Below are 24,226 nucleotides of genomic sequence, written 5' to 3'. Positions count from 1 at the left end.
AAAACTGCAATTCTTTTCTACTCACAAACATGGATAAAAAAATTACCAGTTCTTAGTTTTGAAGCCTTTTATGTCCAATTTTTGACAAAATATTTACGTGATCTGCAACTGACTGTTTTAAACATATTAAATAAAGCTAATGCTCATCAATATACTTCAAAATATTGAGTTATCTAAATAGACCAACAGTTTTGACTTTCAAATTCACTTCTGGTTACCATGGTCCGAAATTCATATGACCGAATCAGCCTAATCAAAACTGGGTCCGTTTTTAAACTGTAGCTGTTCCTTTTACTCTATAAAATCACTTTCTTTGATTTTTTTTTTCTGTTCAATGCATTGTTAGTAAACAACTTATGGCTGATACCTTTTTTTGAATAATTGCAATGAAATATGATAAAGGTTTCCCCAAAGAAATGTTTACATGGTAGATATTTTAAACTTTTCATAGACCTGTGTAAATGTAACGTAAATATCAATAATCTGACTTATAAAACTTTAAACCGAAATTCTGACTTTAAACATTGAAAGTGTTTTATATTGAATGTACAACGAATTTATCAACTCAGACATTTGTCTACCATCAAATAAGAGACAAAAATTTCAAATTTTTAATTGGTAACGTAAATATCAAAATGCAACATTTTAAACGATTCAACAAATATGTTTCATTTATTTGTGTTCATTTCATGAGCTTCAAAGTTGTTCTCAATTCTAGTTCTGTCCTCTGGGCTTATTTTCCAAAAGCGTTTACTCTTGCCCGAAGGCTCTAGATGATCAAGCTTATAGAAGACGTCTGATTTTTTGCACCATATCGTGTCAGGTGAAGTTGGCCACCTAAACATAGCTTTCGCTCTTTCGAGAAAGGTAACCTGTACATCTTCGTCGTCCATATCTAAAATGTTCCCAATGTACCACTGACCTTCATAAACACATGCAATAAAGTCATCCACTGACACTTCTACTATTATTATTTCATGAAAATCTTCATTTTGGATCTCATTACTTTCTTGCAATTCGTTTTGATTGACTGTTTCTTTTGTGTGACTGGTATCATTTGAGTGACCAACATATGTCTGTCGACTCCATGATTCACAAAATTTCCCCTTCAAGCATATGCCACAATAGCATGAAGTTTCTCTCGTGCAAAGTTCGGCCGTCTGTAAGTCATAGGCTACAGCATGAAACTTCATTGTTCCTTTAATTGGCCTCAGCTTTATTTTATTCAGTTGGTCGAGCTTCTTTTTGCATTCTTCTTTTTTTACAAACAAAAAATTTACTTCTTTCATGTTTGAAGTTGTTGACCAATCGAAAAATTCTTTTGGATCTTGAATAACAACTGCTCCTCTCTTCACTGCTTCGTCAGCCATTCTTTTAATTGTTCCACCAAGACCGTCGCAAGGTCCCTTGCCATGCCCAGCCTCAAAATAATTCCAACGGGCCTGAATTCCATAAACTGATGAATGATTTGCTATGAGGTCAAAAATGGTTTTATTGCGGTATTGGCTCGATGGACTATCCGTCCAGTAGTGAACAAACTCGACATTTGGACAGATTTCCTTCAAGACTGGAACTAAAGAATCAAGAAATGTGCACACTGTACTGGTACAATGAGAAAGTTCATCAGAAATTATTGCGATGCTTTTGTGTTCTAATTTTGATTGGCCTCGGAAATATACAACTACTGGGTGTATGGTGACTGGGGTCTGGTTCCAATAGGCACTCTGTACCTCTGCAAGGGACTTACACGAATAGTTCTCTGCAAAGTCCATTTGGACTAAAACTTCTTTCTCTTTAAGGCTATCTTTAAGTGTGGTTTGATTTCTCTATATTGACACCGTACTCTGTCAACGTGACTTGCAAACTGATTCATTTCAACTTTCATCATCTCTATAAATTCATTTTTCTCTACTGTATTTTCTATAATCTTCATTTTCTTTTTATCTTCCAAAACGACTTGTTTCCATACTCGATAAGCCACTCGATTTTCTAGCAGCTGGTCCATAGAACGCTCTATTTCAAGACTTTGACCAATTAAGTGTTCTGGATTTTCTCTTACGAAAATGTTGTATTTCTTAAGTGTCTGACACTTGAGGGCCATATTCTGATGTTTTATACATAGACAGGATGTTCGGGATATGAACTTTGCTGTTAAGATATGGCGTGGACGTAAACGACAAAAGGTTGCCAACGAAATTTTCACTTGAGGGTTTTCTGCAGAAAATTTCTTATGTAGATCAGCAAGATAATTTGTTAGAATAATTGTTTGCTTCTTTTCTCCTTTCGAAATCTTAATTGCATCCCCTTTTCCTGGTTGCATGCGACTATTATCTTCTCTGCTCATGAAATCTTCGACATCTAGAGCAAGCTGTTTGACTGCACAAATACGTCTGTCTGGTCTAACCCGCTTTGTGGAAACTTTTGTCAAAGTCTTTCTACATATACCAGTTCCTTTACTTATAGCAAGATTGAGTCTGTATTTCTTAGACAACTTTCCAGAAACTAGTCTAGCTATGGACTGTCTCTCATACATGGACGAAGTTGACGCTCTTGCTTCTGAAATTTCGTGTAACACCACATTCTTCAACATTAACTTTCGCTTTACCCTCTCCCTTCTTTTGGGTGTCAAATTTAATTCTCTCAGTTCTAATTCAGTTTTGCTGTTAGGTGTACAAGGTTCCGATGGCCTTCTAGTTCCGGTATTAATCTTAGTGCTGAGCCTTTTCAGTTGTCTGGACTTTGCTTTTAATTTTTTCAGAAGCTTTTCCTTTTCTACTTTCAAACGCTTCATTGCACCATGGGCTCTAGCTAAAGCTCTTGTATTTTTCTTTTTTCCTCCTTTCCTCCTTCCAACAAGTGGCAACTTTACCACCAATGGACTACCTATACTTTCATAACCACTGCTTTCTGTAACAGATTCATTCAAAACCAACGCTGCTGCATTTCTTTTGCGTCTATGTGTTTGGTTGTGGACCTTTGCTCTTGCGTTTCTTTTTTTTCTTTCCTTAGTTGGCAATTCAGCTGCTGGAACATAGTATTTAATCACCCTGGCTGATTCTTTCTTTAAATAATTCTTTCCATCTTTCAATTTCTTTCTTTCTCTGTACTCTTTTTGGATTTGACTTCATGACTTGGCCATGTATACCTGAAAAAGGAGTACATGCTGCATCAAATTGAACTATAATGTTCTAGTTTTATGTTAATTTAGTGAAATCAAAATATGAACAATATTAGCAAACACTTTGTTTTGAACGAAGATATGAATAATAAGAAGGTCTAGTTAGGTAAACATAATGTATGTTATAATTATGTAATAAAAAATTTACCTTTAAGCAATAATAAAATTTTGATATTTACGTTACAATTAGACCCAAAAGCAGATTAGGTGTAGTAATTGGTAAACTTGTATGTAATGTTTTTTGTTCATTTTGTTATCTTGATATAGCATATTATAAATGTTGAGATGCATTTTTAGCACGTTTTATTGATTTGACTGCTTAACTAATGGTGAAATTCCACGACAATTCTAGCATTACTACGCATCTTTTTAATGAAGCTACAGTAGAAAAACATTCATTTCTATTAAGTTTAACTACTGAAACTAGCATCATATATCTATAAACCAACTTTAAAATCACAATGACAACTTGTTTTTTATTGTATTCACTTTATAATTCAGTTATAATTTGTAAAATATTTACGTTACCCAATCGTAACGTAAATACTTTCCTCATTCAATTCCAGTTTCTAATCTTCCATTTATATCGAAGGTCCTTGAGAAGGTTGTAGAATGTCGACTAGAGAACCATCTTCAATCGAACGATCTTTTTGATAGTGTTCAATCTGCTTACCGAGCTTACCATTCCACCGAGACGGCATTGCTACGGGTTCATCACGACGTAGCTGTTGCACTTGATAACAACTGTTGTGTAGTTTTATTAATGCTAGACCTGTCGGCAGCGTTCGATGTCCTCGACCATTCCATTTTACGACAGCGACTTGAATACTCATTCGGAATATCTGGAGCCGCGCTAAATTGGTTGTTATCATATCTTACTGATAGAACTCAACGTATCGCAATCGGCTCTGTTCAGTCGGACGATGTTCATCTCAAGTATGGTGTTCCTCAAGGATCCGTTCTCGGACCGAAACTTTACTGCATCTTTTCGAAACCCATAGGTGAAATATGTAAACGTCATAATATGTGTTACCACTGCTATGCGGATGATACTCAAGTTTATCTCGTTATTAAACCCCTTGACAATTGGAACAATATATCTGCTCGACTTGAAACCTGTATGGCGGACATAAGCTCTTGGATGTGTTCAAATAAGCTAAAATTGAATGAAGATAAAACTGAGCTGATAATTTTCTCACCGAAACACCGATTAAAAGAGTTTTCAGACTGCCATCTTACTTTTGGTAAAAACATCGTTAGCAATTCAGCATGCGTCAAGAACCTTGGTGTTTACTTTGACAAAACATTGGCGATGGACAAACAGATTAGTGCAACCTCAAAATCTTGTTTCTATCAGATCAGAAATATCGGTCGGATTCGTCCATTCATTACAGAGAATGCAGCAAAGACACTTGTTTGCTCTTTAGTAACGTCTCGATTGGACTATGGAAATGCGTTATTATATGGACTTCCCGCAAATGCAATCCAACGATTACAGCGTGTCCAAAACACTGCCGCAAAATTAATAACAAGAAAGAAGAAAAACGAACACGTAAGTCCAATTTTAAAATCTCTTCATTGGCTGCCGGTAGCATATCGATGCAAATACAAAGTGTTGCTTTATGTGTTTAAAGCTCTGAAACAAGAAGCACCCGTGTACCTTCAAGATCTAGTTATCATTTACAAGCCAACAAGAACTCTTCGGTCAGAAAACAACATGATTTTAGTCAAACCAATAGTAAGAACAAAAACATACGGAGAGAGACGGTTTGATAGAGCGGCCGCCGTTTTATGGAATGACTTGCCGAAAGAATTGCGAAACACTGAATCTGTGAATGCTTTCAAGAAAAACATAAAAACTTATTTATTCAGACAGGCTTTTCCACATAATTAATACTCGGACAGTTGTAGACTTTTATTTGATCTCAGATTATATTTTTATGTATCATATTAACTTTTTATTGCATTTTTATTACCTTTACATTTTTTAATTTATTTATTTTTTAAGATATTTCTCATACCTACGTATTTTTCCTTTTTATTTCCTTTACTCTTTTTATTTTTAGACATAAAGCTATTTGTCTTTTTTTTTTTTTAAACTGAAGCACTCCTGTTGATTTGCTTTTAATACTTTTTTTTTCAAAATTAGCTTTCATTTTTTTTAAATCGTTTTTGATGAATAAGTTTTAATTTTCATATATTTAGTCGTATATTTTTATTTTTTATGGTTTCTATTTGTATTTGATTTTTAAATATGTTTATATGTACTTGTTTCATTGTTTTTTATGCATTGTAAAGCGCTTAGAGTAAATGTTTATTTAGATAAGCGCTATATAAGCACTGTAAATAATAATAATAATAACTTGTGTAAATGATCAGTACAAAAAGTGTATTTGAAAATGACAAGAACTAAGCATGGAACACAATTAAACTTCTACTTCATCAGTTTATATCAAAACGTAAGAAAAAATAAATATCAAACATTGTCATAGTTACCTTGCTCTTCTATTTGCTTTTATCTCTCTACTGTCATGTATGGATATGTATGAAAGGCCGTTCATGTCAAAAACCCGATAAATTAACGCGTTAACATTTAACGCGATAAAATCACATTTAACGCGATAAATGTAGTTTAAACGCGTTAAAATTATTTTTAACGCGTTAATTGATAATTTAACGCGTTAGGCAATACACTACAAAAAATGACAGAAAAACTTTCTACTTCCGCTTTAACTAAGCTTTAAGACGTCCGGTTTTACTCGAAACCTAATAAATGAAATGGCCGGATGTGTCATATCTTCGTCAATTAACGCGATAATGTTGAGATTAGCAGAACATTACGTAAAAGCTTCTTCAACGCGTTAAATGCAATTTTAACGCATTAAAAGCAACTTAAACGCGTTTAAAGCAATTTTAACGCGTTAATAGCATCTTTAACGCGTTAAATGCAACTTTAACGCGTTAAATGCAACTTTAACGCGTTATAAGCAACTTTAACGTGTTAAAAGCAACTTTAACGCGTTAGATGTTAATGTTATGCGTTAAAAGCAAGTTTAACGCGTTAAAAGCAACTTTAATGCGTAAAATGCAGTTTTTACGCGTTAAATGTTATTTTAACGCGTTAAATGCATCTTTAACGCGTAAAATGCAGCTTTAACGCGTTAGATGTAACTGTAACGTGTTAAAGCAACTTTCACTCTTTTAATGCAACTTCAACGCGTCAAAAGCAACTTTAACGCGTTGAAAGCAACTTTAACGCGTTAAAAGCAACTTTAACGCGTTAAAAGCAACTTTAACGCGTTAATAGCATCTTTAACGCGTTAAATGCAACTAACGCGTTAAATGCAGCTTTAACGCGTTAAATGCAGCTTTAACGCGTTAAATGCAGCTTTAACGCGTTAAATGTAACTGTAACGCGTTAAAGCAACTTTCACTCGTTTAATGCAACTTTACTTTACTTCGTCTTTTTGCATCATGTGATGTCTGTATCTAACATTATGGTTTACCATAAACTGGTAGTTTGACGTATACTTACATAAGTCTCTACAGGTGAATTTTGTAAAATAAATTTTAAAACAAGAGGCCTTTAATAACGTACATCGAGCATCTAGTAAACCCTGCCCAATAATGTAACGAATCTGTGCCAAAAGAAAGAGGATGATCATTTGATATCCATTGGGGAAGGAGGATGTCATTCTTTGTTTTTACTACTTACTAAGTCGGGTTTTTATTTTCGCCGCGAAATCATTCATTTTCGACATTTTGAACTCTGAATACTGCGTTGTTTTGTAATATGGCATGTACGGAGAACAGATTATTTACACCCCCCCCCCCCCTCTCTCTCTCTAAAATGGGCGCTATTATCAATGCCCTACCTGTAAAGCTGAAAGACACTGTCTCTCCGAATTTTGTTCAAGGTTATGATTTTCTTTCTGATATTGTTTGACTCTAACCCCATTGTCTTATTTTTTATTTACATTGAGTCATAGATCACATTTATTCGGTCAGTGTTTTATCATTAGTTTTTTTAATACTAGTATGTCATTTGATTGAGTAAAACCATTTCAGTTGATATTTCAAAGTGTGTCTTTCTCTGTTGTGATTTTACATTATTGTTTCAAGTTTGATAGGTGTTAGTGTCTATCTATACGTTTAAATCCACTGCATTTGTTTGCACCTGTCCTAAGTCGGGTACCTGGTACCGTATCTAAATGTCGTTTTTTGATGTGCTTCATAAGTGTTTCAATTTGTTTTTATAGATTATACCGTTGGCTTTCCTGTTTTTACACTAGTCTTTTTTATAGGCCCTTTGTACCATGCTGTTCAGTGTGAGCCAAGACTAAACAAACTTTGCGCACGATGTTCCTACGTTACACCGCCACGACGTCAAAGAGAGTTTTCTGATACGTTTGACGTACATTTATTCAATTTGCAAGTTTCATTTGCTTTTTTTATGTAGTTGGTTGATTCTAAATCTGTCTCTATTAATTTTGTGATGTCTATTTACCATGAATTTATTTACCCCAAGTTGTGGAAATCGATTAAATAATTTTTACCCTTAATTCACATTTAAAATGTTGTACTGTCGTAAGTAATGAACTTGATGGAAGGAAAAATGGGACAGAAGTATACGGTTTTCTATAAATGCATTACGACAAAATTTTAATCGCAGGCTTCTAAAATTGCATGGATGCATATCATCTGTCATTGTAAATTTTTCATATCTCGATTCAACCCTAATACGAATATATCCGACACTCTGCAAGTAAATAAAAACATATTTACCCTTGATTAATTTGAATTGAATTGTATTAAAAATTTACTTGACACATAATCATTGAATGAAATTATTATAACCCGATCTTGAAAATTATTTTCCCAGTCATTTGAAGTTTCTTGCTTTTAAAATGTACTAATCTTCTCCTGAATCGTCCGTATAATACTGGGATGCATTAATTCAATGAAACTGTTTTTGTCGCCGTTTCCGATAAGTCTTTCAGTTACCTCCGTTTCATGCACAAGATGCACCGTGGGTTTTTTTTTTACAACCAGTAACTTTTTTTTTTAAATTTTAAGTATTGGGAACAAATTTTGCACATGTAAGTAACGTCGAAAAAAAGCGTTTGTTTGGATTTTTCGACGTTTGGACAAAATGGCTACCGTTTTGTAATGTTTCGTAGCATTTTACTTATTTAAGACCCAAACATGCAGTAAATAAAAAAGAATCTAGACTTTATGTACTTTCGTGTATCTAACTTTTGTTTTGGTAAATTATAAATTAATTATTGAAATATCTGGTAAAAAAACCGCATTAATTGCTTGGACAAATGAAATATCAACTTGGACAAAATGGCGCTACCGCTTGAAAAACGACTGTGTAGAGATGGTTTTATAGAATCTACAATTTTTAAACTCACGAACAATGAGGCAAATGTTTGTTCTTTCGGTAGATGTTATAATTATCTCACATCTTTTAGGCATTTTTAGCTATGTCTACTTATAAAACTACCTTTCAGCCGTTAAGTCAACAAAAAACGTCTTTGGACATTTTTCTTATTCCAGCTTAATATGCAGCCACCAAATCAAACGAAATTCGACAAAATAACGGCTTTAATTTACCCGACAACTGACACACTTCGTTGCTTCCGCCAAGTTTCGGGAAGATCAGAGAATTAGAAATAGGATCACTATACATAAGAGATAAAACAGTTGTTTAAAAATGTAACGTTGGACATCCGTTTTTTTCACAAAGTTTTGTTGTATTAATCCTCAAATATACTAAATATTACTAAGCATATGACCAAGAGCTATAAGAAAATAAAGGAAAACATATACATACTGAATTAGTTTTTATAATGGTTAGTGTTTGTTAACATTTTATTTATATTTTTTGCGGAGGAAATTTCGAAGATTCTGTTTTATAACATAGGGGTTGTAGGAACAGCGTGCATGCCGTTACAGTGAAGGCTGTAATTCATTCCCGAGTGTGCTAAAATGTTATCGTCTTCATTGGTGTCATCTTCTTGTGTTTGTGGTGGTATGTTTTAATTTGCAGCACTTGTTTTTGGTTGTATGTTGTTCAAGATACCTGTTACAAATAGGACATTAGAACTTGTATGGTTTTTAGTTAACAAACCGAGTTTCCTATTTTGAAATCTGGTTTGTTAAGGAGAATGGTTAAATCGTGAGAGGAAGACGAAATGTAATATCTTCATTATCCTCCTCGTCTGAAATGTCCTGGGGTTGAAGTCATAAAACTTTGCTCAGTGCTCGGAGCACAAAAATCGTGCTCAAAACATGAAATCCAGCATTTTCATTTGTTGATTTACGAGTACGAGTACACAAACTGACTCGCAAGGCCAGACCTCACGGTCATTAAACTTTTGAGCATGATTTTTGTACTCAGACTCGAAAATCAAATGGCTGGATTTCATGTTTCGAGCATGATTTATGTGCTTGGAGCACTGAGCAAAGTTTTATGCCTTCACAACACGCTACTCCAAAAAATTTGAACAGATCATAGTATTCGTTAGCAACATTATTCCATAACTCCAACCAACGATGTTTTATCGCGTTAAATGAAGTTTTTTAACGCGTTAAATGAAGTTTTAACGCGTTAAATGATGTTTTAACGCGTTAAAATAATGTATCGTAGCAACGTTTTTGTGTTGAATTTAACGCGTTAATGTGATTTATTTTGACACATGTGGCCAGTGCGACGGATATTTTATCGCGATAAACGTCAGTTTTCACCTACGGGATAAATCCTAAACTTGATAATTGCAAAGTTTAACGCGTTAAATATATTGATTTCTTTTCGCGTTAAAGTCTTGTTTTAACGCGTTAAAACTGTATTTATCGCGTTAAATGTGATTTTATCGCGTTAAATTTTAACGCGTTACTTTATCGGGTTTTTGACATGATCGGCCTCTCATAGATATGTAACGCCATAAAATCTTGTAAACAACGTGTTAAACAATGACGTCATAGACGCTGTTTTTGAAAAGTGCTAAAATGATGATCAGTACCTGGGTCCGTTCCAAAGGTATATTTTGTATCGTTAATATCGGTAACGTAAATATTTTTGGCTGGATAGTCATTCGTTGTTAATACTTACTGTTTATGTAGAAGACAGTACAGATGTAAAAATTGTACATATACTTCCACCTTTCTAATAACTAAGAGCTGTTGACATTTGGGATGTGTGTTATTATTGTGTCGTGCAACACGTAAATATCTCCTGTTTTTATAACCATGATCCTTGGCATGGAAAAAAATGCAAAATCAAAGTGAACTGAACAATTTTGTTATATTTGATATTTGTCAGCTTAAACAATATGTCTAAGGAATAAAACAAATAAGTTTTGTTTACTATAACTACATTTAATGCAGTGCTAACTTCGTTTAAGAAACACAATATTCAAATAGTTTGGTCTTGGTGACACATGAAATTTAGAGTTCGTTTCAATGTAATTTTTAAAATGTGTTATATGTATGCATTATACAAGTATCAGTTGAAAAGTATGATCATTCTTCAAATAACTGCAGAGTTTTTTTTGTGCACAAATAACTCAAATAACACGAGACTGAGATTTTAATAATTTGATACCTTGCCGTGGACAGTAACGTAAATACTGTTTTTGACGTTCATAAAGCTGAATTTTGTTTAAATTGTGAGAGTTACATGTGGAAAACAATTATTTCTCTCTCCGCACCGGTATTCCCTATCCAACTATATATAGAAATATACAAATCTCTGGTTGAATATGTCTTTTACACTGCGGTACATAGAATTGCGACCCTAAATTGAGAATGAGTGAAGTAGAAGGTTCATATGCTTTATCTTATAATTTCTTCCCATTAATAAATGAATTGACACGGAGATCATCTTGGATACAGTGTTGCCTTGAGATGTGGAATATCACTATAAAGGACTATTTCATTGTTGTCTGCTAATCAAAATGAAATCCCTAAAACAAGTATGTAATTTTGCAGCATTTGTGTGTATACCAAAACATCAACTAATCTCAACACAACGCATCATACGACAAAATTACCTATAATATAAAGATAAATACCAAATATAGGCAGTAGTATACTATGTATACCGCTGTTTGAAAGTCATTAAACGATTGAGAGAAATCAAATCCGGGTTACAAACTAAAACCGAGGAAAACACAAAAACTTAAACAGCGAAACAACAAAAACACTGAAGTGAACAAAAAAACCAACAAGAAAATGATACAATTAACCAGAGACATATATGTTTGAATGACTATGTGATATTGTATTTTATTTCAAAGTAAAAAGTAACAATGTATTTATAATAACTGTCGCTATAGCAGCAGTCATGGAAGACGATTTGTTATAAAGATCAGCAGGTGCCGTCAAGGGAGACCATCTGTTGCAAAGATCTGTTTGGCAGAAGCATTGTTCCTCTTGTGGTGATGTTGTAATACAGCCATCAACAGTTGCTGTAGAACACTCTCTTGAATACTCTATAATATGATTTTTGTAATTAAAATGATAGGAGAATACAATCTTTAGAGCAATATTTGTATGTCTACTATTTCATATTGTTGTTATAGCAAGATATTGCAGTCGTTCACTCCCACCATACAACACCTTTTGAAATATTATCGTATATTTGCCACTAAATGTTATATTTGACAGTAAAATAAATTAGCGATGCATAGAGAAGCTAGGTAAGCGGATATTTGCGACAGTAAAATCAAGTTTTAAGACGACCAAACTTAAGATACAATACAGTTATCTCCATTATAATGGAGCTTATTCAAATAAATATCATTTAACAAATATGTTGGCGTTATATGACATAAATGAAAAAGTCCGCAAAATGTTGCATTGTCTTTAGCAACTAAACGATGTGACGTCATTTGTATTATACTCACGATGTCAAACATAAAACTGTAGACGTATGTATATCTTTCGTACGCTTCAAAAAGGTTTCAACGTTGGCAAATAGAATGTTGAGGCTCAAAATGTGACTTTCATGTTTATTTGTGAGAAATTACATACCAAAAATAAAATGATTTCAAAATGATGGCTTTGTTAATTACGGACTGATAGAACTTGGAATTTAACCCTGGGAAATATTTGTCAACGTCCAATGGAAACTATCGTTGCAAACTAATTGCATTAGAATATGCCTTATATTTGATACCACATAATGTCTGATGGCGCCGTTCAGCTACTTGTCCTTTTTACTTACCTGCTTTATTATTGTAGATTCTTTTCATTTTACTGAAACGTTTGTTACAGTGATTTGTGATTACTAACCTGTTACATTACGTTCATTTCTTGTTATCCTATAGAGACATCTGTCACACTGGTCTATGATATAATTGGTATCCGACGATTTAAGTTTGAAGTCTTGCCCACAGGAAGATGGATTGATTTGAGAGCTACATTCGTAACATCTGATACCTACATTATATAAACAGTATATTGTCAAAGTTGACAAAATTATAACGAAAATTGTACCTGATTGAGGTATGAGGAGATGGAACATAGCTGATCCATTGAGAACACTTGGATAATGGTAGTAACACAAACAAAATAAATTGAGGAACAAATCATAAACTTACAAATCATTTTCAAATCATTTCATATGCTATTCAAAGTTACATATCATAACGAAATCACACCATCCTAGCTAACAAAGTTAACCTATCTCTTTCAAATCATTTCATACGATATTCTAAGTAAAAAGATCATAAAGAAATCACACAAAAACAGAAACAAATTACTTACACATCATACAATAGAAAGAAAACACAGAGAAATCAGTTTTAGGGAATTGGGAAATTCTGATTTGGTTCTGATTTGTTTAATGAATTGCAAGCAAAATGGTACTAACAAATCGCAGAATCACGATTTGAAAGAGATTTCAATACGATTTTAAAGCAATTTGTACATTTATTTTTCTGTTTTGGAAGTCAATTTTGTTTTCGTCGGATTTTCTAATGTCTTTAGGCTGTTTATTGTTTGCACCCAATTATAAAAAAAACTAGCTCTTTTAAGATATGCTTAATCGTTGGCTCAATCGAAGGTATATTACAAGTATCTGCGTATCTCTTTTTTTAAATCTGGTTACGTGATATGTTTTTAATATTATAATATCAGTTAAAAAATACCATGATAAAGTTCATCGCCTCTTACAATTTGCGTTGAAATATAATGCCTTCATTTGTAAAATTTTTCTCGCACAATCACTGATGTATGAGTTTGCGATCCGTGTGAAAGGCCTAATGGTGACTTTGAAATAAAGAACACACCACAACAAAAGTGCTGCTAGCCTTGCAATCAGTTTTTTTGCTTTGATTATGTGTGAGTTAAAGTGGCAATATCAACTAGCCAATCAACAAATCAACAAATCAAAATGTGTGTTTTTTTTTGTTGTTCTATCATTAATGAAAGTAAGTCATAAATCAAATGAGATTTTGAGTCAAATCGGTGAAGATAAATTTAAAAGCTAATAGCACCTTTAATACACCATATCCCTTGTCTCGTTCATTCGTGAAAATTGGAAATACTTGTTATAAACCGAAAATCTTCTGCATCTAATGCAAAGTCTATCTAGTAGCTTATTGTCGAGAGTCATTTGCTATAATTTGTATTTTGACTTTGTATAATAAGTGCATGTACAAATTACAATTTGCACAAAATTTGACTTAAATTCACTTATAACTTGTAAAATAATTTCTAGTATGGATTCTGTTATAAAAGAAAAGCGTTAAAACAAACTATAGATTTTGTATTCAATAGACTACACAATAAACCTTTTTTTTTTTTTTACAAAATACAAAAATACTGTATCAATTGTTTAAACAAAAGAGTGAAATATGGCATGGGGAATTTGCACAGCATCTTTATGAAAAATCCATTTTACAGATGATAACGGATATGTTCCTAATATCGTATCGATTATCGACTTAGACTTATTACCGTTGGTTTGTAACAACATGAGCAACATGATGTCTGGTAAGCTGTTGACCATGGCGTTGTTTTATAGTAGCCATCAACCGTTGGTTTACTATCAACAAGGATTTGTAGTGAGTCTCACCTCCAGGTTTTTTGGTGGGCCTAATCTTGCTCATTATTTTGTTTTTTATGTTGTGTTCTGGATGTTGTTGTTGCCTGCTGGTCTTTTTTCGATTGTCGGTTCATTTTTTATTTGTTTTTTACCTACATCCCTTTTGATATCTTTCGCCTGCCCTTTTGTTTTACTATTGTCCTTGACTTGTTGAAGATAAAAGCTTAAATTCGACGACATGGACACGTGCTTTCAAGTGCTATGACAAAGCCGTATGTTGTATGGATGCAATCCAATGAAATTATATGCCTATAACCTCCAATAACATCCGTATTGTAAAACATGATTAATTTTATCCCGAATGGATATATAAAAATATATTTATAAATTCAACTTACTTTGAACTCCAACAATAGTTCTTGAAAGTAAAAAGCAGTAAATACATAAAACAGAAAAAATATCCATTCTCATATATAGACAAGATATAATTTTGATAGAAGATGGGTTGTTTCCCCAATCTTTTCACATGGAACAATTAAGGGAAACGGATGTGAACTTATGACATTTTATTTCCGTATAATTCCCAGAAGGTTTATAATGGCGTCGCATATCTGAGTACGTGATCAAAATCGTTTTCTCATTGTCTTAAGTGGAAATAAACTTTTTTTCAAAATAACTTATATGTTGTGTTTGTTTCAAAATTAGATATTGATTGATTGTCGGTTGTTTATAATTAACACCCAGTGACAAGTATTTCATGCACGTTCCTGCTGAGACAAAATAAATTACCAATTGCATATACAGTAGGTATGTTTTGTAATAAGGTTCCTCGGGATGAAGGAATACAAATTTAGACTGTCAATTGGAAACGAGGGGGATTTTGAAAAGGGCCAGTTTATCCTTTCAACAGACCACCTGAGGATCCAAATACGAATTGTTGCAATGATTCTTGTAGAGACCGTGCTACACTATCTCTAAACAAGACATCCGATGTACCGTTCACGTTCAAAGTCAATTTTCCGATGAATTAAAGTTAATTAAATGTCCTGCCTTTCAGTGCAAAAATATTTGAAAAGCATTGTGTCCCCGGAAATTTATCGGACATGTTCCAAATTAATTCCCAGGTCTTATTATTAAACTATAAAGAATTTTAAAAAAAGGTAGTCAAATTTGACACACATTTCCTTGGTACAATTTCATACCTCTGGTATCCATTATACAATAATCAGATTTGTATTAAACATATATATATATTCAAATGTATGTTGAAGGATTTCCTTTCCTCGGTCTATAAATCAGAGACATGCGATGTATAGTATATGTCACTAATCTCTGATCTTTAAAGACATTGAACTTAAATAATTTGTTTGCATCCTGTTTTCGGTATATATCTATCAGATTTATTGATGTCCATAACTGTAAATAAAGGCAACAGTAGTATACCGCTGTTCAAAACTCATAACTCCATGGATAAAAAACGAAATCGGGGTAACAAACTAAAACCGAAGGAAACGCATTAAATATAAGAGGAGAACAACGACATAACACTTAAATGTACACATAGAAACGGACCGAGCATCAGACGACCTGACAGACGACCTGACAGGACAAACATAATTATCTTACCGTTTTCTTACTAACAGAAATTACTGTAACAAACAAAAGATTTTTATTTCTATTCTAAGACCCGTACAGGCTAGTCGTTTGAACTAGGTTTCGGTAACTTCGAGTACCCTGAGAGCTGTACATTTGTTTGTTGAGTTTTTTGCTTTGAGCTTTGTATAGATTTTTAATAAGTTATGCCCTTTTCTACTGATTTTATGCTTAAAATGCGGTATTATTACAAATGTCCCCAAAATTTCAAATATAATAAGGTGGATATATACAAGTTTAAGCAACTATATGATTGAATATGAACACTTTGTTTTATTTTGTTTCACCACTGACCTAGGTGTCAGACTTTGTTGGATTCCCTATTGTTCCCCCTTTTTAAAATTGAGATTTCTGATTGTCCCAGATGAAACGTAGATAAACAAGGTAACTGCTGTTTGTTTTGCTAAATAAACAAGAGCTAATTATTTCACATTGAAAATTAATTTTATAAAAGTATAAAATATTAAGTTTATAGAAGTATATAATATTATTGTATTATACGAAATTGTTGAAGGAGAAATGTTTCCACTAGTACCTTTTGCAATTTTACTAGGGAAGTCCGAGGACATTTTTACATCATTCTATGTGCTATTGAAGAGTGCTTACACCCAATGTTAGATTCACCTGAACCAAAAACTTTCTGTATTGATAACAAAGCTGTTGTTACCAGATTTGTCTTTCAAATGATCACTATCAGAGATTGTTTTGCCAATATTCGAGGCTATTGTCTTTGCCATAAAGAGCAGCCAACAAGACTCGCCACCAACTATATAAAGAAGAACCAAACTTCAATAAAAGATAAGAAGATGTGATATGATTGCCAATGAGACAACTCTCCTCCCGAAACCAAATGTAACAGAAATTAACAATTATAGGTCACCATACAGCCTTCAATAATGAGCAAAGCCCATACCGCATTGTAAACTTTAATAGGCACTAATATGAAAAATGTAATACAATACTAACGAGAAAAACTATCGACCTTATGCATGTACCAAATAATAAACGAAAAACAAATATTTTACACCGCAACAAACTACAACCACTCAATAACTGTCAGGCACCTGAGTCAGGTCTGGCAAATACAGAACGTAGAAGAGTTAAACTTATTTGAAGGCCACCCAACCCTCCCAGTAAACCGACACAGTGTTAAAACAGTACAACATTAGAATTAACTATAAAACTCAAATGAAAAGGGCATATCTCATCAGACGCCGGGGTACACACAGTAATGCATGTAAGTACTAACCAAATATTATGGAACGCCATGACTGCCTTCTGTTAATGATCAGTATTATACGCAGTGCTCACTACATTATATGCAGTGCTCACAACATTATATGCAGTGCTCACAACATTATATGCAGTGCTCACAACATTATATGAAGTGGTCACATTATACGCAGTGGTCCAGAAATTATCATACCTGCCAACTGTCTCTATTTGTGGGGGATTTCCCCCATGGAGGCTCCCAAATTGAAATATTGAAAGAGCAATTTTGTCCACAATTTTAAACAAAACAGTAAATTTACATTTACTCTAGGCTTAAAAAAAGCAAGAAGAAGCCAAAAAAACAACCTTAAAATGTATTTGAAGGCCCCCTTGAAGGTTTTTTAGGACTATGGCAGCCATCTTGCATGCAAAACCCCCATGGGCATTTTCAAAAGTTGGCAGCTATGAATTATATGCAGTGGTCACATCATCATATGAAGTGCTCACGACATTATATAAAGTGCTCACAACATTATATGAAGTGCTCACACCATTATACGTTTTTTGTTGATGATCGGTGATGGCAGAGACATATAATACAACATATAATACAAGAGATTGGCAACTCGGCGAAATCCCGTGATTTCACTCGGCCAGATTTAAATCTCGCGAGATTTCTGTGGTTAATAGAGTCTTTATCAAAGTATTAAAGGTACTCGAAGAAATGGTGAAGTTGAAGCTTGAATTAACTGTTTCAGTGCTAAATTTAACATAATTAATTGAATAATTTTAGTTCATACGTAATTATGTATTTCAAAGTCATTTTAATTTTGAGTATTTGTATTATTGAAAAAGAGACATTATTTGATATTGTATTAAAAATACGACATTAAATAATTAAAAAGTAATAAATTTTATGTCTTGTATCAGAGTTAATTTTATTTGATTGTTTCATAATGGGTTTCTATTAAATATACACCTGTCTCGGCGACATTATGTCACAGTGTGACATGTATATTCGGCTTGAATTATCCGATGGTCAGGTAAATCACAACCTGTTAAAATGAGTTTTATTTGACACCTGGTACACACGAAGTAGTTACACCACAGGTGTACACACTGCTGCCGAAAATATTATTTACAAATTATAAAATTAAATAATGTGTAGAAAAAAAAACTTAATTTGTTTGATAAATATCGTTTATCATGATCGACTTTGTCTTATATTTATAATTTGTATAGATCATTAAAAAATGATAACTTTCTGGGTTCATTATTAATTTGGCTTGTATTGGTTTTTTATGATTGTCTGTAAATTGTTTTCTAATTGTGTTTTTCGAAATATTATGAGCTTGCATTCAGTTGTTTTTATGATTGTCGGTAAATTTATGGTTTCTCCTTTTCACGGATTGTGTATTTAGTTAGGACTTACATTTAATGATCATTTAATAGAAAATTGCAATATAAATCTCACTTTTGACCTCAAATATAAAGGGATTAATCATATTGTAAGCGTAATGTACATGTTTCCCTTCTTTTTTTTTACTTTTAGACTAGTTAAAATCTCCTTTTAATTTTGAAACAGACATGGACATGTGTGAATAGTTAAACAACATTTTGACTTGATTGTTAGTTAAAACCCTTTTTTTTTTAACTTTATACAAACTGCACGAAAATGTGTTTTTCTTTGTTGTTGATCAGGCTGGTTTTCTTGATGCTTGCTTAACGTCCAGTGGCAAATATTTCATTTTTGTTGTTGTTGATCAGGTTGATTTAATTGATGGTTGCTTAACGTCCAGTGGCAAATATTTCATTTTTTTTTTACATATTGATGTGCGAGTGTATGACATTCATTTTTTTCTGTACAGCATATGCAATATAATGTCTAACTCCCCACAAGAAACCAAATGATACAGACATCAACATTTTAAGGTGACCAAAAGGCTCTTTGCATAAAATTCATATAGCACTGTTAACTATACAAGGTCTATTTAAGAAAAAGGTTTAACACATCAAACAAGAAATCTCACTGTCTAATTTATGTACAAAATAATAAGAAAACAAATCCAAATATGATATATACAGCAACACACCAGTGAATTACAGGCTCCTTACTTTGGGAAAGCACATACATGATAAAGGCATGATAATAGATGTAACCATAATCACAAGCCGTACAATTTTATGTTCTTGTTTGTTGTTTTTCCCCACAGTAATCATATTAATAAAACCTATAAACCAATTAATGAGGTGTGGCGTTTGAATAAATCAATTTACATCTGTAAAAAAATACCTACATACATCCCAGTATTCTGAAATGAAGAGACCCAGTCAGACTGAGAATCAGACCATGTACATGTATTTATGTATACAATATATCTAGAATATCACTACACATTATTCCATCCTTTTTCAATAACTAAACCAAAATGTGAGAGAACAAAAACAATTCCAGGTATAAATAATATATATTTTATTATCAATCATGTATCAGCGATGGTAACTTGTAATAAATTGCATACAGTGAAAGGGAGATGGCAAGATTCTTCATCTTTATTGTGTGTCTCATTCACTGCAAATATCTCAATTTCTTGTGCAATCAGTTGCTTTGAGCCTTTTACTGGTGCTAGAAAAAGAAACAGCATGACAATCAAATTTAAGCGTTCATATTTTTGTCATTCTCTTTCCATCTTCAGTGTGGATTGAAACTGGAACAGATGTCTCCTTCATACTGGTACCAACAGCTGTTCATGGTCGAGGATTACTCTCTTTTTAACTCCATTTGTTAATTTCTACATCTTTTCCTCTTTGGCATTCTAAATTAAAAAAAAAAAAGATAAGAGTTGAATAGACTATTTGTCTTACTTGTAAACTTTACTTCCTACATGTATGTCATACAACATTCTGCCGTTTTTTTTATTATGCTAAATCAGAGACATATATTGTATTATATGTCTCTGGCTAAATCTATTGTAAATTTCATTTTGTCATGTATAGACCTTTCAAGCTTGCTTTAGGTACACATTTTTGATATTTTTGTCAATTGTTTAATAAACGTGGTACCGTGAACATACAATGTAAGTTGCTGACATCCATGTTAACTTTATTTAGTCTCTGCTTCTACATATTTTGTAGGTATTATGAGGGTCTAGAAGGGGTTTACAAAAGCATAACGGACTGAAAGTCACAGGACATAAAGTCACAAATTTAGTAGAACATAAAGTCACAAGACAAAAAAATCCCAAATAATCTTTTGATAATTGTTTGTATATATAAGAGAAATATCTTTAAAACATATATTCATATTAAAGTTACGAAATGTGTTATTATATTTGAAAAATGAAGATTTATCAAATTTTGATAATACAAAAGAAAGACTTATTGGCACCATGAAGCCATTTAAGTGCCAAACCAGTTTGACATTTTGTTTTTTGTAACAATTATTTGATCATATTTGATATGTTGTGATAATTTTTTTATACAAAGTTGGTTTGTATACAATTGTTCAAGAATAGAAACAAGTGTTTTTTGTTCAAGGAAATAATCAGAAAAAATGAATTGTGACTTTTTGTCTTGTGACTTCCTGGCACTGTCCTTCATTCATACAAAAGAGTATCGGAATAACTGCATATTTGAAATCAGAGAAGTAAGGACAAGAGGAAACATCTTATCAAAATATCAAGATTGTAGAATGATGGGGTGCTAGAATAAATAAAGAATAGAGAATGATGGGGAAATTTTACAAAGAAAAGAGAAATAAATTGGGAATGTCTATATGTCCATGGTAATACAAATATATGCCCCGCTGATCTTATTTTAACAAGAAAACATTTGGAATAAATACAGGCTCATTAAAATGCATATTTATTCTATAATTTGTAAGCTTTATGAAAAAAGGTAAGTCCCGCATAGCCGGGTTTGGGTATCAAAATAAATCACATTTGATTGGTATTTTATGAAAACACTATTTAATCAAAGTATACGAAAAAAGTATCATTTTAACAAGATAACAATCGGGAGAAGAATAACACTACAAAATTGCATATATAATCGTAAATTTCTAAGTTTTATGAAAAAAGGTAGTTCTCGCATTACTGGATTTGGGTATCAATGTGAAAAAAATAAATCACGTTTGATTGTATTTTATGAAAACACTATTTGATCAAAATATACGAAAATAGTATCATTTTAACGGGATAACAATCGGGAGTAGAATAACTCTATACAATTGCATATAAAATCGTAAATTTCTAAGTTTTATGAAAAAAATGGTGGCCCACACCGGTTCTACAGCAATAAAAAGGGGAAGCTGAATGGACCGAATTTAAATTTGTCTGCATTGAATTATTATCATCATTTCAGCACAATAATGTATAAACAAATTGGTAGAACTAGTTAGATATATCTTTTGAATATACTTACATGCTTCAGCTGTGAAAACTATCGACATAAACGAGAAAATTAATCTTTAAGCGTATCGTCTCTCTTAACAACAATGGCGGAATTTTCTCATCTTCATCCCAGGTAACAACATAATCCCAATCACGTCCCGTCTCACGAGATTTCATTTATCGTTACTTGGATTGTGCTAGAGTTGCGAATCTCTTGTATTATATGTCTCTGCTGTATGTCTCTGGTGATGGTGATGATGATGTTTGATGAATGGTAAGATGATTCATAATCGGTGAACTTCGGTTTTTTTTAGCGGAAATTACCGAAAACAGTCATAATTGATTGTGCCCCGCAAACAAATTGAAACAGTTGTTAAAGTCATGTTATCAAGGCAATTTGATTAATACTATACCAGAAAAATTTAACGCCTGCTATTGTCTGCAATTGGACAGATATAATTTTATCAATTTATTGGAACTAAGAGGTGAATGAATGAACTAACTAGTTATGTTTCTTCTTAAGAAATACGCATGGCATAATGTAAGTTGAATAATGAACATTTTAGTTAATGAAATATCGAACTTCAAAGAAAACTTGTATGATATATGCCTCGAGTTCATTTTCTACTGAAGAACTTTAGCAAGGTGCAACTTTATAGTCAGTACTCAGTTTTAAAAAGCATAATTACCTTTTAAATAAAATAGTCAGCTTTTCTATAACAACTAAGTGCCGGCTTACGCTAGCTTATATACGTCATGATAGAGTCATTTTTGGCATAGATTTTCAAAATTTGGCATTTTTACATGAATAAGTATCTAACAGATTTGGAAAATGCAGTTTAAAGCATTTCATTGTAGGTGTTTAACATATAGGTGAGTTAACTCATCAGATGGATACAAATATAAATACATCTTACAAAAACAGAGTGAACGTGGCTGGGTACTTGTATATCCCAACAACAAAAAGACACTAAGTACTGATCTGAGAGTACTCGCAGTTACTGACAGCTTGTTCAAATAACTAATAAAATCAAAGTACTGAAGTACTGAACATCAGAGGACCTCAAGTTGTGTTGAATTATTGATAAATGACAGGTGTTTATATTATACTTGCCGGACAGATATGTTCACCTTACAATATAGTACAAATAATATAATTTGCTATGCTATATATATATATCATATCTGAGATACTGACTTGGACTAGGATACTTAACTTTGTGAATTATCAATGATTATGTGGTTAAATGAGAACTGTTAGATTGGCATTATGACCATATAGTTGCACACATACAAAAATAGTTAGCATATAACTTATAATAGAGAATCAACATAGCAAACAATTCTTCGAGTAGCTATATAGTCACTCACCAATTCTCACTGAACTATGATAAAGAGGTTTAAGACAATCATATTAAAACAGCTGCAGACAAATTGTAATATTGGAGCTTAAGATACCACATGAATAACAAACTCATAAACCGAAAATAAACTTACAATTCCATGACTAAAACTAAAAAAGACATGCAGACAAATAAAAGTACACTAAAAACAACATAGAAAACTAAAGACTGAGCAACAAGAACCCCACCAAAACTTGGGGGTGAGGTCATGTGCTCTGGATGGGTAATTATAAGCAGATCCTGCTCTACAAATGACATTTATTAACAATGTTTGTTCATGTACAAAAAATGTAGTATCCATGGCCAGGTCTTCTACTTTCTGGAACATTTAGCTTTTGGATCAATCACTAATGGAGTGGATGTTTACACAGCAATATTACTATCCCTTATTCTAGATTTTTGTTGCAGTCAACAACAACTTTTTTAATGTTCATAAATAGCTTCACTGAGTTATCTTGGTTTTATTGCAACACAGTCAATCATTTATCCATTATATTTAAAAAAAATAATAAGAATCTGCAGCTATACATGTACATTGTAGGTTCTGTTTTCTAATTATTAAATGATTAATTGTAAATATTACAATGTATAATTATATGTAGATAGACATCGCTAATTTTGGTTTTTATGTTAATTGAATTTCACAACATCAGTTTTTTTACTTTGTTCTGGATTTTATACTTTGAATACCACTGGTTTAAGCAATGAGAAAATTTTGCACCGCACATATAGAACACAACTACCATATGAATGTGTTGGTCCTTAGTAAGAAGCATGTAAAACAGGGCTTGTAAACTAATTTTTTGGTGCATATTTTAATTTTCCATTTGAACATTGATGTGGCCATTAGTTTTCTTGTATGTATTGTTTAACATTTGTCATTTCATGGCTATTTCTTACTGATGTATGTACATGTACAATTTTTTTCTGATTGTAAAAGTTTTGTATGGTAAGCTTTATTTCTTTTTTGTCATTTTGTATAGGGCTGGTGTCTGATTACCAGATTACCAATCATACCACCCTTTTCATTTCTTTTTTTTTATGAATTATGACAACGGTTTGGAGTTAATTTTCATTTATGTATGTACTGTACATGTAACAATATAAAACAGTATAATATACATGTATAATCTCATTCCATCATTAATATTGGTCATTGTTGGTATAAATTTATCTTTAAGTTTAACAATGTACTGTGAAAGAGCTGTCTTCTAACAGATACTTACATGTAGTATATAGTATGGTTATTAGTGTGAAACCACTGATTCAAAGGACAAGTTTCACTTCTTGTCCAAAATGGCCTAAAATATAAAATTTAACATAAAGCTCCAAA

At 32.5% G+C, this 24,226-nt stretch overlaps 1 protein-coding gene across 1 annotated transcript; it reads right to left on the bottom strand.

Moving 5' to 3' along the window:
- Positions 1-11,455: 11,455 nt before the first annotated feature.
- On the bottom strand, positions 11,456-14,786 carry LOC134694766 (uncharacterized). The gene is made up of 3 exons (XM_063555819.1): positions 14,633-14,786; positions 12,479-12,625; positions 11,456-11,676 (listed from the first exon to the last, which is right to left on the bottom strand). Exons 1-3 carry the CDS (start codon positions 14,703-14,705, stop codon positions 11,471-11,473), a joined length of 426 nt encoding a protein of 141 aa, XP_063411889.1. The 5' UTR covers positions 14,706-14,786; the 3' UTR covers positions 11,456-11,470.
- Positions 14,787-24,226: the final 9,440 nt, after the last annotated feature.

Source organism: Mytilus trossulus, chromosome 13 (genome assembly GCF_036588685.1).
Source record: "Mytilus trossulus isolate FHL-02 chromosome 13, PNRI_Mtr1.1.1.hap1, whole genome shotgun sequence".
Taxonomy (NCBI): Eukaryota; Metazoa; Mollusca; class Bivalvia; order Mytilida; family Mytilidae; genus Mytilus; species Mytilus trossulus.
This window is presented reverse-complemented; position numbering and strand designations above follow the sequence as displayed.

Excerpts from the sequence above, each read along its gene's own strand:
- LOC134694766 (XM_063555819.1), bottom strand. The coding sequence starts at position 14,705 with ATGAGAATGGATATTTTTTCTGTTTTATGTATTTACTGCTTTTTACTT. Across the intron at positions 12,626-14,632 it reads AACTATTGTTGGAGTTCAAA|GTATCAGATGTTACGAATGT; the intron begins GTAAGTTGAATT and ends TATATAATGTAG. Across the intron at positions 11,677-12,478 it reads AAATGAACGTAATGTAACAG|AGTATTCAAGAGAGTGTTCT; the intron begins GTTAGTAATCAC and ends ATCATATTATAG.